General features: G+C 39.4%; 1 protein-coding gene across 1 annotated transcript in view; it reads right to left on the bottom strand.

Annotated features, from left to right (window-relative positions):
- Nucleotides 1–3,490: 3,490 nt before the first annotated feature.
- Nucleotides 3,491–15,032, bottom strand: part of LOC306860653 (myosin-binding protein H-like) — a 40,905-nt gene continuing 29,363 nt past the window's right edge. Inside the window, exons 9-13 of the mRNA XM_079402463.1 lie at nucleotides 13,508–13,644; nucleotides 8,709–8,895; nucleotides 8,402–8,450; nucleotides 4,113–4,159; nucleotides 3,491–3,846 (exon numbers count right to left, since the gene is read on the bottom strand). Coding sequence (XP_079258589.1) covers nucleotides 8,416–8,450; nucleotides 8,709–8,895; nucleotides 13,508–13,644 — 359 coding nt within the window. The 3' untranslated portion in view covers nucleotides 3,491–3,846; nucleotides 4,113–4,159; nucleotides 8,402–8,415. The remainder of the gene's footprint in view (nucleotides 3,847–4,112; nucleotides 4,160–8,401; nucleotides 8,451–8,708; nucleotides 8,896–13,507; nucleotides 13,645–15,032) is intronic.

Genomic DNA, 15,032 nt, shown 5'->3' with positions numbered 1-15,032 from the left:
GCTGTACATGAGACCCCTATAGTGGTGGCTCAGAACCAAGGGGTTCTCCCCGAGGGGAAACCCACTTCGCATTCAAGTTCACGCGGCGATGCCTACGTGCCTTAGACATGTGGAGACATCCTTGGTTCTCGTCTCTCAGGACCCGGTGCTGGGAGTTCCTGGTCGCCGCGTAATGCTAGCGACGGACGCATCACTCACCGGTAGGGGAGCGGTCATGAGGGGCCACTCTGCCCGCGGTCTGTGGAGTGGTCACCATCTCACATGGCACATCATGGCAGTATGGTTCTCGGACCTGATTTCTCTCCTCGACGGCTCTCCATGGGAGATTACTGTCAGGAGAGATCTCCTCTCACAGGTAGGGGACACTATCGTCCACCCTCGCCCGAAGCTGTGGGTGTGGCCTCTGAGGAGGCACAGCTCATAGCTTCCGGTCTCTCAACCGAGGTTGCTGAGACCATCCTCCAATCCAGAGCTCCCTCTACATAGAAACTGTACGCCCTGAAGTGGAAACTTGTCACTTCATGGTGCGGAGACTGCCACCTTGACCCAGTTAACTGCCCGATTGGTACAGTGCTGGAGTTCCTGCAGGCCCGTTTCTCCGCAGGGGTAACCCACTCCTCCCTGAAGGTTTACGTGGCAGCGTTATCGGCCTACCACACCCTTCTAGATGGCCTCTCAGTGGGTAGGCACCCCCTAGTTACATGCTTGCTCCACAACAAAGGAACCTGTACGCCCTGAAGTGAAGTGTCACTTCATGGTGCGGAGGTTGCCAGCTCGACCGAGCCAACTGCCTGATTGGTACAGTTCTGGATTCCGTGCAGGCCTATGCCTCCGCAGGGTTAACCCACTCCACCCTGAGGGTCTACGTGGGGCTATACCAGCCTACCGCGCCCTTCTCGGTGGCCTTTCAGTGGGTAGACACCCCCTAGTACATGTTTCCTCCAGAGGCTGAGGCCTCCGGCCAGAGAGCTTATGCTATGTGGTGGATCAGGATGCTATTACATAGCCTCGAGTCCTCTGCTCTCCCCCTTCTTGGAGATCAAGACTCACTTCTCAGAAGTTGGCCTTTGGGACGCAGGCCCACCCACTTTAGCCACTCGTAGCCCTTTTTCTCTCGCCCTCGTTGTGCTCCTGAGGGATACACACAGGGCAGGGACTTGGAAGTCTGGTGGCGTGAGCATCTCATTCCCCTAGCGTTTCGATGCAGCTCGAGTTCCTGGAAGGGAATGTCTCAGGTTACGTATGTAACCCTGGTCCCCTGAAGGGAACGAGATGCTGTGTCTCGAGGCCATACTTCCGGCATCCCTGCGAGCGGTTACTTCATTCCTAGAAGCAAACGCCGGTTCCACCACACATGCTTTTATGCTTCCTGGTCGATTACGTCACCCGCCCGTGACGTCTCGCCCTTCCATTGGACAGATTACACACATTCAGAGCGCGGTCACGCTGAAGACGTTCCCCTAGCGTTTCGACGCAGCATCTCGTTCCCTTCAGGGAACCAGGGTTACATACGTAACCTAAGACTAGGGATGTAACGATTACCGGTTTGACGATTAATCATGATAAAATTCCCCACGGTTAGTATTACCGTTTCCTATTTTAATTATCATTAAAACCGTATTCGATTACCACGATTTGAACAACTCAGGATACATAAATACTGTCCAGCATAAAGCAGAGTTTTAAGTAACAGTCACAGCACGCAGAGTAGTTTCGTTTTGAGTGAAAACAGGGCGGAAATGCTGGGAGGTTTTAAAAGAGTGCTAAGAGAATTATACAAATAAATATATGAATGAATTAATTTTACGAATGTACCTCTGACGGTTCCGACTGTCTTCAGAAACGATTCGATTGCATTTTGATTTCATCTTCGCTCCATGTAGTTCACTCCATGTAGTTCACTTTTTTGTAAATAAGTAATATTTAATTGATCTTGATGCATTGGTCTGGAAGCTGAAAACTGTTTGATATAAGGTTTTCCCTGTTATTTCAGACTCCCAGTACAAAAGAGGAATGGCTGGAAATTGCAGAAGACTTCCATCAATAGTGGCAGTTTCCCCTCTGCATTGGCGCAATTGATGAGAAACATAAACATTCAGCCACCAGCACATAGTGGAAGCACCTTCCAAAATTACAAAGGACAGTTCTCTGTGCTGATGATGGCAGTTGTTGATGCCAAGTACCAGTTTCGGTATGTCAGTGTAGGAGCACAGGGCAGAGCATCAGATGCCGGAGTTTTTTCCGAGTCAGACTTCAAGCAAGCTCTTGACAGGGGCCTCCTTAATATCCCTGCAGCCAAACATCTCCCAGGCTCGGATACAGAAGTCCCCTTTGTGTTGCTAGGAGATGATGCATATCCTTTGTGCACTGACCTCATGAAGCCCTTTCGCCAGTTGGATCACCATCAGAGAGTGTTTAACTACAGACTTTCTCGAAGACGGAGAGTAGTGGAAAATGGGTTTGATATACTTGCCAACACTAAATATGTTGTAGAAACTTAATTTTTTTGTAAAGCTGCTTTGCAGCTATTTTTATTGTGAAAAGTGCTATACAAATAAACTTGAATTGAATTTCAAAATCAACTGTGGGTGGTAGATCCTTTTCCTGATTAGTCCCTGGAATTATATTTTTCCTACTTAGCACCTTAACTCAGGAACAAACTTCTTAGCATTGTTCGGAAGGCATACGCCCTGAATGTCAGTGGAGACCGTGACAACTAAACAAGGCCCTCTGAAGACCTCATCAACATGATAACCATCGGCACAGACCCTCAGTGACCACGAGAACCAGACAAGTCCTCTGCACAGCCCCTGTGGTCCGCTTTGATTCCGTCACCATGTAATGTATTCTAAACACTCCATGTTGTTTCAGAGGAGAACTGCTTGACTTGACTTTAATAATAACAATAATTGCTGTTGTCTTATGAAATATTTAAATATATCATTTTTGTAAGGCCTCTAATTGATATATCTGCCAAAAGGAAGTTTTTGTCTGTACTTCACACACTTTATAGAAGTTAACAAACTATCTGTTGTCAATACAACAAATTAATTTTTAATCGTTCAGTCATATTTAATCTTTCACAGACGTGAGTCATGGGGGAAATTATTTTGCAACTCTCAAGTGAAAGGCGTACTGATTCTGTATTAAACCTTATGACCAGCGCTAATGCATCACCGCTGTTAATCGAGAGGCAGAGTAATATCTTAGAGCATATCTGACATTCCACAACATCAGCGAAAGTTGAATAGCACACTATTAGTAGTGACTAATGGTGCATATTGTCACCAGTGCTCTTAGTAAATGGTTTCATCAGTAGTATATTTGCTGAGAATATCAGTGAAAGCTTGTTCAAAAATCTACTTAAACCTTTGCTTGGGCAGATCAACCATCCTGCTGGTTTATCAGAAACAGACCAATGATGACAGCATATGATACAGACCTCAGGCTTTTTAGAACACCTCTATTTAAGTAAAATTTGACACAGAATAAGATTCATGTTTATTGCAGCATTATATCTAATGAGAAAATGAAAAATGTCACAATATCCTTTAGCATTTACACTATCATATAACATTGCAAAAATATAGTGAGTTTGTTTGATTGGAAACACTCCATTACAATAAGGGATTTCAGGAATAAACACAGTGACACCTGAAATACATGCACCAATATAAAACTAAAAATGATATTTTTAGCTCACTAATATGGTGTTGTTACTCTGAAGCAAAATGGGAAACTAATTATTTCAACAAAATATAAGAAACTTTGGATAATCACAGAAGCAAGTCAGAGCCTTCATTACTGTACACCCATCAGCTCATTCTCCCGCACCACTGTAAACATCTACAACAGAAAGAGAGAAGCAAGTGTGTCAGATACCAGGAAACTCCATTTATCTAACACCTAGAATTTATCTGTTAAAACTACACCACGTGCACTGAATAGGTGTGGCATTGAAACAGCAGTGGTCACAGAGACATACCACATACTGACATTACTAATAGATAAGGCATACTTATATTATTCGGCATCAGGACACAGACATTACAGTACAGATGATCCAAAATGAAGATGTTTTATGGGATAAGCAGGTAACTATCTTTTCTCACCATTGTCATGCTACAGAATTGTGTCCTGCTGCTCCTCAACAGAAGAACTGCAAAATACAAAGACAATTACATCAATCTTTACAAGTACTTCTCCCATTTTCAAGACAAAGTACAGCAATAACCAAATTTCTAGACACAATAATTATTTATCATTGGACATGGACGATACCTGAAATCATGTCACTTACTTCTTACAGGAGAAGTACTGGTAATTTTTGATGTGATGGTTTTCCTATAGCCAACTTAAAATGGCCCTTTTAACTCGAGTAAACAATGGCACAGTCAGTGTTGGGTAAGTTACTCTAAAAAAGTAATTAATTACTAGTTATATCTTCAACAGTTTAATTAGATTACTGTACAAATTACTCTCTCCAAAATGTATTTATTTACGTATTACTAATTACTTTCTAAATCCTATATCAACTTCGAGAAGTTAATGATACAAGTGTAGACATGACATAGACATGAAACAGTTCTTTTAATTCTTTCAAATAAATAATCAAAATCAAAATCAGATATCATAATAGATAACTACATAAAGTATCCTGGTCACACTTTAGATCAGAGTCCAGTTCTAAATATTAACTATGACTTTTACCTCAATATTCTCCTAATTACTGCTTATTAATACTTAGTAAAGTAGTCGTTTAAGAATTTGGTAAGGTTAAGGACTTAGAATAAGGTCTTGCAGAATAAGACATTAATGTGTGTTTTTAAAAAAAAAAAAAATAATAAACAGCCACTATCCCAGTAATATTCATGCTAATAACCAACTAGTTAATAGTGAGAATTGCACACTAAGTGCTACCGATATTTTTATTAACTCAAAGTATTTAAAGTGAGAAGAGTACATAAAAAGCATGCATTTTAAGGTTAGACTTTACAATAGTGGATTTAACATCAAAATTTAATGTATATTAATGTTCTATACACAGTATAAAGTTCAATTACATAAGTAGTAACTGCAATTAAATTACAGAAAAAAATAAGAGCAATCCCTTACTTTACTTTTTCAAGGGAAAAGTAATTAAATTACAGTAACTAAATAATTAGTAACTAATTGCACACAACACTGGGCACAGTATAGTACAAAATATACTTTAGTTTTAATGCAAATGCTTAGTGTATAAATACACTACAGCTGAGCATCTTTCAATACTCTATCCACTTGCTAATTATGACGTCAAGTGTCACCATTTCCAGGTCCAAAACCTTTCAGATGCCAAAAGCAAACAACGGGTACCAATATACAGTACACTCACCGTGTAATGTAGCACTACCAAAAATAAAAGATTCTAACCTTATCTTCATAGAAATTTCAGACAGCCATGCAATGATGCATCTTTCCACACATCCCTCCCCACATCTTACTGATTTTAACCAAGAGGGAGCACTGATAAAAGTGTCTTTGAGCTTAATTCGTTTGTCCACAAGGAAACAGGCAAGGTGAAATAGCATTAAAGTATATTTCCTTTTCATGTGTACACTAGGGTATTTATAAAGTGCATGTGACATATATTTTGTAATTAGTATAGTATGGTGAAATCTGTATGCGTGTAATCTCATTTTTCTAACCGTGTATACTTTAGTTTGTGGAGTATACTTTCAAAAGTTCCTTGTTCAGTTTGCTTGTGTTAAGTGTTTGCATCAAAACTGAAGTATATTTAGGGCTTTAGGGGAAATACTTAAGGCACACATATGTGCTGAGCGTACAGAGTACATGAGGTTAAAAAAATCTGGCCGTGTATGTACAGTACGCACATACTACACTAGTCAAGAAATTTGTCACACGGACTGTATGCAATGATGAATTTCAAAAACATCCTCAATCCATAGTATTGCTTTCTGCAGTTAAAAAGTTCTCTAGTCTGAATCAGGAGTGAAATATGCTCAGATCAAGCACCGCTTACAAGTGAAAACAGTCCAAACAGTTCTGAAAAAATATGTAGGTGGATTTTGATGTGGACAAGAGGAGATGGACTTTTTGCCAAAGGAAGCATTATTATGGATTATGGAGTTGTAGTTTAGCCACATGAAATGGATTGAAGTATAAAAGGTCTTAATGGTGGATTTGTTTCTTATAAGCACACAACTTTTGACTTCACAGTAATCCACAAGTAATCCACACCACTCCAATAAATTAACATCTTGTGATGTTTTTTTCAGCTGTTTGGACTCTCATTCATTCGGCACGCATTCACTGCAGATGATCCATTGGTGAGCAAGTGATATAATGCTATATTTCTCCAAATCTGATGAAGAAACATACTCATGTACATCTTGGATGGCCTGAAGGCAAGTAAATTGTAATTTTTGGGCGAACTGTTCCTTTAAATATAACTACCACAAAGATGTGGGTTTTACATGCTTGTTAAATGAGAAAGACTGTGGTAATTTGTCAACTTCAAAATTCATGTTTGGGGCCTATCTGTGTGTAATTTACACAATTTTTTAATAATAAAAAAAAAAAAAACTTACTTTACTTTTTAACTTTGTAGTTTTAAGATATTTTGTGAAATTTAGTGTGTCTTTGGGGGCTGATTGTCAAGTAAAAAAAAATAAAAAAAAATAAAATAAAATAAAAAAAAGGTATAATACTGTATTTTTTCCTCTATTTTTATTCTTACAGCTCCTAGGGTTTAGGTATTGCATGCATGTTAAACAAACAAATCTTTTGGTGCTTGCATGTGGTCTCAATTTAAGGTGTTGTCCAGCAGTGTGTTTCTATCAGAAGTCATAGTGATGCGTTACTTTCTGTTCTCTGCAAGGCCACAGTTTCATTTTTAGCCCACACAGCCATTAACAGACACTCCGACCTCTTTGAGTGGGAGCGGTTACATTCTCACATTTTGCAGGCTCCACCATGTAACGGAGTCTCACGGGGGGAAACAGCTGCCATCACATGTCAGAGACTCACTGATACGCAAGTCAGACACACAAAGTGTACAAACAGATGTCTGCCACGATGTTTCTTCAGGTTGTTTTATGATGGTTCCCACCTCAGGTTGCTGTATTTTGTCAGTTGAAGAATATTACATGTGACATTATGTATGTGAGTTTGGTATAGTTGCATGTTGCAAATGAACCAAGACTAAATCTATAAAAAGACAATAAATAAATAAACCTCACTGAGGTTAATGTGAGTTTCTGTCTCCTGTCTGGTGTTTAAAACCATAACTATTTACTGTCATTTAAACCTGATGCTGCTCATGCCTTTCATAGATATGAGTGGTGAAACAGTGAAACCTTCATGATAGCTTAGTTCAACAGGATTTACAGACCTTTCAAACATCATGTTACTACATAACAGACATGCTTTTGATGCACATCTAGAATTATGGGATCAGCCATTCAGAGTTGTTCGAGTACGCAACTGTTACTGCATATACTGATATGAAGGCAAGTAATTTTATCATTGCATTTTTTTTTTACCATTAGTGCTATTTATTTACAGCTGCAGTGCAATATATATTTTTTTTGTATTATCTTAAAATATTAAATATATATGTTGGACACCCCACTCACAACTGCTGCTTTTGTCTCTTTATTCGTGACAAGAATTGCATTTATTTAAACGCAGAACTCCTTTATGACTACATCAAACAGGAGACTTTTCAGCCGCGCCATGTACAGCAGCGGCAACTTTTAAAGTAATAGCAGTCAAATAACCTAATAACCCAGCTGCTGTGATGTCTGTTAATCAAGGATCAAAAGAAAAAAGAGGGAATCAATAACTTTTGTAGCTTTAATTATTCATCTATATTTAATTTAGTATTAAGTGTTGATAACTTGTTGAAGGGCACAGGTACATATGACATTTATTATAATGGGTTTATGTGAAGATTGTTTTAAGTTATCTAAAATGAGTAGTCTATTAATTGTTCAAATTGATAGCTCTCAATTTTAATGTAATGTTGAATGGTTATAGTCAATGGTTAAATATTAGGAAAAAGAACAATTTCCTAGAGACATCAGTAGTATTGGTATCAGTGATACTCGCCTTCAGTCATAAAAAAAGAAGTCACTTAAATATTAAAATATACTGTCTTTGTTGTTTCTACATTAGTTTGAAGATTGAATGTGAAACTATTGCAATATAAAAGTATATTTAAAAACTTTAAAATGCGGTAGAATTAATCATGATTAATTTAAGAAAAAATGCGCAATTAATTAGTTAATTTATTTTAATCAATAGACAGCACTAATATATACATATATATATACACACACACATACATATATGCATATATATAATATATATATATTAGAAAATGTTTTAATTTACTGACCTGTGCACATAATTCTATTTCTTGTCTTTTTCATCTGGGATAATCACCTCTGGTGAAAGAGAAAAGCAGATGATCATCAGCATATCTCTATACCCATCCAGTACACACGGACATACACACACACACACCCACACATTAATACATGCTTAAAACCAACTTAAATAATCATAGTCAGCACAAAAAAAATGCTCGCTTGCCATTCCTCTCCTGGATAAACACCTTAAAGGATCAATGTCACTATAATCAGCTGAAAATGCACCTTGTAGCATTAGCATGTCAAGCAAAGTGCGAATGATCCTGTACTTACGTTTGACCTCTAGCTTACAGGCAACTGTAGCCTCACCAAGGGCATTCTTGGCCCTGCAAGTATAGATGCCACCGTCAAAGCTGGATGGTTTGCGGATTTCAAGTGAGCACACTCCCTGGTTGTTGATCTGCCTGTATTTGGGATCATCTCCTATGAGCATCTGATTCTTCAGCCACTCGATCTTAGGCTGCAAACAAAATGCATGTCATTTCAACTGACGTGACCACAACCAACATTCAAGTCATTCACAACTGGACCATTTAACACATTAACATTTAAACACGCCCTCAATTAAATAAAATCTATTTTAATAAGGTGTAATTAATACACGGACAAACCGAGAGACATTTATTAATCAACAGCAATGCTGTCAACTGCTGTAACTGAAGCTATTCCCAACTGCAGTGCTAATGCTCCAGTAGCCTCATTAATTTTATCCCTCACACACACTTAGAGGTGTCATGGTTCTTATATAAAATGTCACACGTCTCATTCGCTGAATTTCTGCCTACTCGAGGTTCATCAGCTGGAACAGCATGTTACTGCACCTCATGGGTCAATTTTATGGAAGCATTTTAGCATTCTGTTAGGACTTTAACCTTATGATGCTAACTGATGTCCCATGGGTAACTTTCCAGAAAAGACATGCAGATCTAATGCCTTACGTTCCACACAAAGACGGTGTCCATAAGATGCTAAATTGCTTTAGACATCAAGATGCAAGCACAAAATGGCTAATGCAAAGGTGCTTTTAAGGAAAGGTGGAGATGAGGTCTTAAAATACTCCCCTTCATTAATTATACATGCTAATGTGCTGGCTCCGACAGCCTTGTCAGCAGTACGCCGATATACAGCACCGTTGCGCTATAGGCGTCCTGAGTTTGAACCCCGACTTCAGGACCTTTCCTGATCCCGCCCCACCTCTCTTCCACTTCGCTTCCTGCTAAAGTCAGATTAGATTAGTCGTACAAACCGTAACTCCAGTGAAATCTTGAAAAAAAAATCCCTTTGAGCAGTTGGTCTTTTATGCTAATGTTAAACCTTTACAGGAAGCAGCCTAATGGACTTTGAGTAGCTAGGTTGAAATAATATGATCAAGCTATATCTACTGTATGTTAGATCTACTTTTGAGTTAAATGGATGTCAAAAATAGATCCTTAGTTAATAGACATGACAATACACAACAGACAGAAACCGGACCCTGGTTGGTTGGTTTTAGCTGGTCTTCCAGCCTGGTCATAGCTCATTTGCAGGCTGGTTTTAGAGGGGTTTTGACCACTTCTTTAGCTACTCAAGCTGGGAGACCAGCTAAAACCCGCTACTTCCAGCTTAAACTTCTCACACAGAACAACCTCCTGGACAGCAACCAGTCTGGTTTCAGAAGTGGACATTTAACCGAGACTGCCTTGCTCTCAGTTGTTGAAGCCCTAAGACCGGCAAGAGCGGATTCCAAATCTTTTATATTTATCTTGCTGGATCTGTCCGCTGCTTTTGACATGCTTAACCACCAGATCCTCCTGTTAACCCTATTGGCAAAGAGCATCTCAGGAACCGCACTCCAGTGGTTTGAGTCTTACATCTCAGATAGGTCCTTCAAGGTATCTTGGAGGGGTGAGGTGTCCAAGTCGCAACAATTAACTACTGGGGTGCCTCAGGGCTCAGTTCTTGGACCACTTCTCTTCTCTGTCTACATGGCATCACTAGGTTCTGTCATTCAGAAACATGGCTTTTTATATCCCTGCTATGCTGATGACACTCAACTCTACCTTTCTTTCCATCCTGATGATCCGACGATAGCTGCTCACATCTCAGTGTGTCTAACAGACATTTCTTGCTGGGTGAAGGACCATCACCTTCAACTCAACCTTAAAAAGACAGAACTGCTTGTGGTTCCATCAAACCCATAGTTTCATCACAATTTCACCATCCAGTTAGGCACATCAACCATAACTCATTCAAAAGCAGCCAGAAACCTTGGAGTTATGATTGATAATCAGCTGACTCTCTCAGACCACATTGCTAAAACTTCCCGGTCCTGAAGATTTGCTTTATTCAACATCAAGAAGATCAGGACCTTTCTTTCAGAACATGCTTCACAACTCTTTACTTTTCTCAGTTACTTTTTCTTATTTGTAAGTCGCTTTGGACAAAAGCGTCTGCTAAATGACAAAAGTAAAAGTAAGTAAAAGTAAGTAACTCCTTGTTCAAGCTCTTGTTCTGTCTAGGCTGGATTATTGCAATGCTCTCTTGGCAGGTCTTCCTATCAAACCTTTACAATTAATCCAGAACACGGAAGCAAGATTAATTTTTAATGAGCCTAAGAGAATGCACGTCACACCTCTATTTATCAATTTGTACTGGCTACCAATAGCTGCTCGCATAAAATTCAAGGCATTAATATTTGCCTACAAAACCACCACTGGTTCTGCACCCCTTTATCTAAATTAATTACTTCAGACTTAAATACCCTCTAGTCTAGAAGCTTGTGTTCTGCAAGTGAATGGCGCATTATTGTGAGAGGCACAAAATCACTTTCACAGACTTTTACATTAACCCCCGGTTTCACAGGCAAGGCTTAAGCCTAGTCCTAGACTAAAATGTAAGTCGGAGCTGTTTCAACTGAAATAAACTTGCACTGACTGACCTTAAAATATATCAGTGCCTTTTTTTCTCAAGATGCACACCAGTAATGTTTTTTTCTAAGCATGTTTATAAAAATTACTTAAATGTCATAATTGAACTATGTCCTAATCCTGGTTTAGTCTAAACCGTGTCTATGAAACTGGCCCTATATGTTCCCTCCTGGTGGAATGATCTGCCCAACTCCGAGCAGCTGAGTCCTTAGCCATCTTCAAGAATCGGCTAAAAACACATCTCTTCCATCTTTATTTGACCCTCTAACTCTAGCACTCTATTATAATTCTATTCTTAAAAAAAAAAAAACTTGCCCCTTTTAGACTTGCACTATTAATTTATTAACTGCTAACTAACTCTAGCTTCTCTATGTCTCTATTCTTTTTGTATTCTATTTGTCTTTTATTTATTATACAATTAACAAAAAAAAAAAAAAAAATTGCAAAACACTGGCTTCCTCTATTCTTTTTCTATTCTGTTGGTTTTCTTTTTACTTATTATATAATAATAATAATTTAAAAAAAAAACTTTGCTATGTGTACTGCGTTAGGTTAACTGAGACTCGTCATAGCACTTGCATATTGCTCTTTTGTTAATTTTGATTGCTTCCATTGTCCTCATTTGTTAATCGCTTTGGATAAAAACATCTGCTAAATGACTAAGTGTAAATGTTAACTTGGCTCAGACCAGCCAACCAGCTCGAGTGCTGTGCTGATCTTGGATTACCCAAAAAATATGCATGTGTACTTTAAGAACTCTCCTGTTCAGTCAACTTGTGGGCTTTCATATACTGTCAATATTAACAAGCCCATCACAAGACTGTCCAAGTCATTAATCTGGACAAAAATATGAGCATCATTTCATTAACTCATGAAAACTCATTCCATTAACTGAGGTACAGTTCCAAGTGCATTTCCACTTGAGCTTGGTTTGGCACAATATGATTACAAACCATTTCTCAGCACAATTCTCAACCATCCTGGTAGAACGCTTGTAGCAGGGGTGGAGATAGGGGTGGATAAATCATCCCAAAAGTTGTGGGACCCTACCTGGCTTCCTCTATGAAAATACCCAGGCTCCACCACTGGTTTGAAATGATGCAATAATGGTTTTGTATTATAGTACAGTCCAGGAGCCTGCTTACTCCAATGTTTACTTACTGTACATTATCACACTGTCAAGAACTCTTGTGTCTCAGACATATACTGACATCTCAGCACCAAAGTAGAACAAGTAAGCGTAATGGTGTTAACTGACCTGGATAAACATGGAACGGAATGAGGGTGAAAAATAATCTACGGCATCTTTCTATGAAGTGCATCATGGGGTTCTCTTATGACTTTGAAGGTTTTAGGTTTCCAACTTCATCCAAAAAGCTCAAGATACCCTGGAACTCTGTTGGTGCCAAATGGAAATTGGGCCCCAGCACTACAAATCATGAAAGACTTTTGAGTGCCACAGTCCTTCATGAGTCCCTGACTGCCAACTCAAACTCTGCCTTGTGTTACTGTATTGCTTGAAGCAAGTTGTAAATACTGTAGCCTTACTCTTGAGGAAGCCATTATTGAGTTGTTCTTCTGTGAAACATATCATGTTCTATTGTGGCTTTGAAGGTGTTACATTTCCAGTTGCATCCAACATGCCCTAGACAGCTCAGACATCTCTGGAACTTTGTTAGCATGAAATAGAAAGCAGGTCCCATCACAGCTAGATTTAATGAACAAGAATTTTGGAGTGTCCTAGAAGGCTAACTCACCAGGATTTGCATTCAGCCCAGATTTTGCATCCATCTCAGCTGTTCTCGAAACTTGATTCTCCATCCCCCTCCTTGGGAATGACAAGCTAACACAGTCTCCACATGACTGTCTAGCAGCTGGCCTCCTTGGTCAGCAGGAACAGCCAGCACTGGGCTTTTGTACCTTATGATTACTGTAACAGCTATGGGTATAATTATGCTATTTATTGAGCTTGAGCTCAAGGATATTTGGATATGTTGATACCATCATTGGATTATTAACAGCTGTTTTTGAATTACAACGATACTCCTTCAGAAGTATATTTGTAGTAACACATCAGCTAATTATTGGCTACAAACATCTAGCCATGATAGACAACATGGAAGAAGGATGACTATACCAAATAAGCAGAAAAGAGATGATCCATACCTTTGGACTGCCTCGCACTGCACATAGTAGTTTCGTGGAGTAGCCCACAGTGGCAGCTCTGTCGCTGAGAGGAGCTGTGAACTTGGGAGCCTCACTGAAATCATGCTCCTTGTACTCCAGTGGTTTGTAGACAATACCTACAGGACATGGGACAACAACCTCAGCTGCACTGACAGTTGTGCAGAGGGTATAGCTGTTACATGACATTAGGGATCTGCAAAACTACAGGTTTTAAAAAGCGGTTGGTGGGTTCCTAGTCGGTTAAATAGAGCCCTAGTTGGACATGTTTCATAGAGTGGGTGAAATGCAACAGCAAAAGATGTATGTTTGAATGTTTATATTGGTAGCAGCTATGAATTTAAGGCATGGGTGTCAAATCGTGCTCCTATAGGGATCCTGCAGAGTTTAGCTCCAACACACATGTAGTCAAACAAGCGAGGGGACACTGAATGTGCCGGAAATGCTAGATTGCTAGCTAGACACAGGAATTAATTCTGGCAGTGCATGCGTCTAGCCGTTGAGTGTAGATTGGTTGTACACCCATTACTGAGGTGCATTATGGGATTGAATGGGACTCAAGGTCCACTATGGTCTTGGACACCACTGCAAATGGCAGTTCCCTCCAATAGTGGCCTATATAAGGGTATAGTGGGCAAAGTGCCCTATATAAGGGCATGGGGCAATTTTAGACACAGCCTTTGATTAGCTGGTTCAGGTGTGATTACTGAGGGTTGGAGCTCAAATTGGCTGGAAAGTAGATCTCAAGGGACAAAGTTGCTCATCCTTGCTTTAACTGTTATACAGTTTACATGATTATCAGTCAATCATCCTCTTTTCCCCCTAAATCAGGAGTGTCCGGTCTTGCTCCTGAAGGGCTACCTTCCATGAGCTAAAGCATAGGAAGCTGCATGATGCTAATTAAAGCATTATAGCTAAATATATCAGAACTAAAATAAATAGAATTCTAAGTAAACTAGTCAACCTCACTGTAGTTTGTTGGGTGACTAGTTGAATAGTTGACCATTGTGACTTTAATTGGAATTTATATGAAATAAAGGCAGTGCATAGCAAAAGGCTGTGTGTTTGCAATGCTTTTGAAATTACAGGATGGAATAGAAAGTTACAACAGGCTGGAAGTTAAGAAACATAACCAGTTCAGTGCCAGCTGCCTCGGTGTGTAACAGTTAACTGATCTTACATAAACTCATGTCTAGAGCTGACTGATGCATGTTGCTAAATTATTGTCAGTTTTGCAACACTGCAGCATAATCCATGTTGTTATGCAGATCCCATATAGCTCTGATGAGAGGAATGACAACTGTCATTAGCACTCAAGGCAGAGCCAAGTCTTATCTTCACACAGTGAGAACACTTATCTGCTGTCAGAATTTGCTGCCAACAAAATGGCCTCGTGTTTACACTTCACTTAGTAAAATTTATTAATATCAATTATATTAATTATCATTATGTGTATTTGTAGGCTGTTTGGAGTTGCCATGCAATGTAACAAATTGCCACATTCATT

The sequence above is a fragment of the Barbus barbus genome, assembly GCF_936440315.1.
Source record: "Barbus barbus genome assembly, chromosome: 41".
NCBI lineage: Eukaryota > Metazoa > Chordata > Actinopteri > Cypriniformes > Cyprinidae > Barbus > Barbus barbus.
Note: the sequence above shows the minus strand (reverse complement) of the source record. Positions and strands in the feature narration are given on the sequence as shown.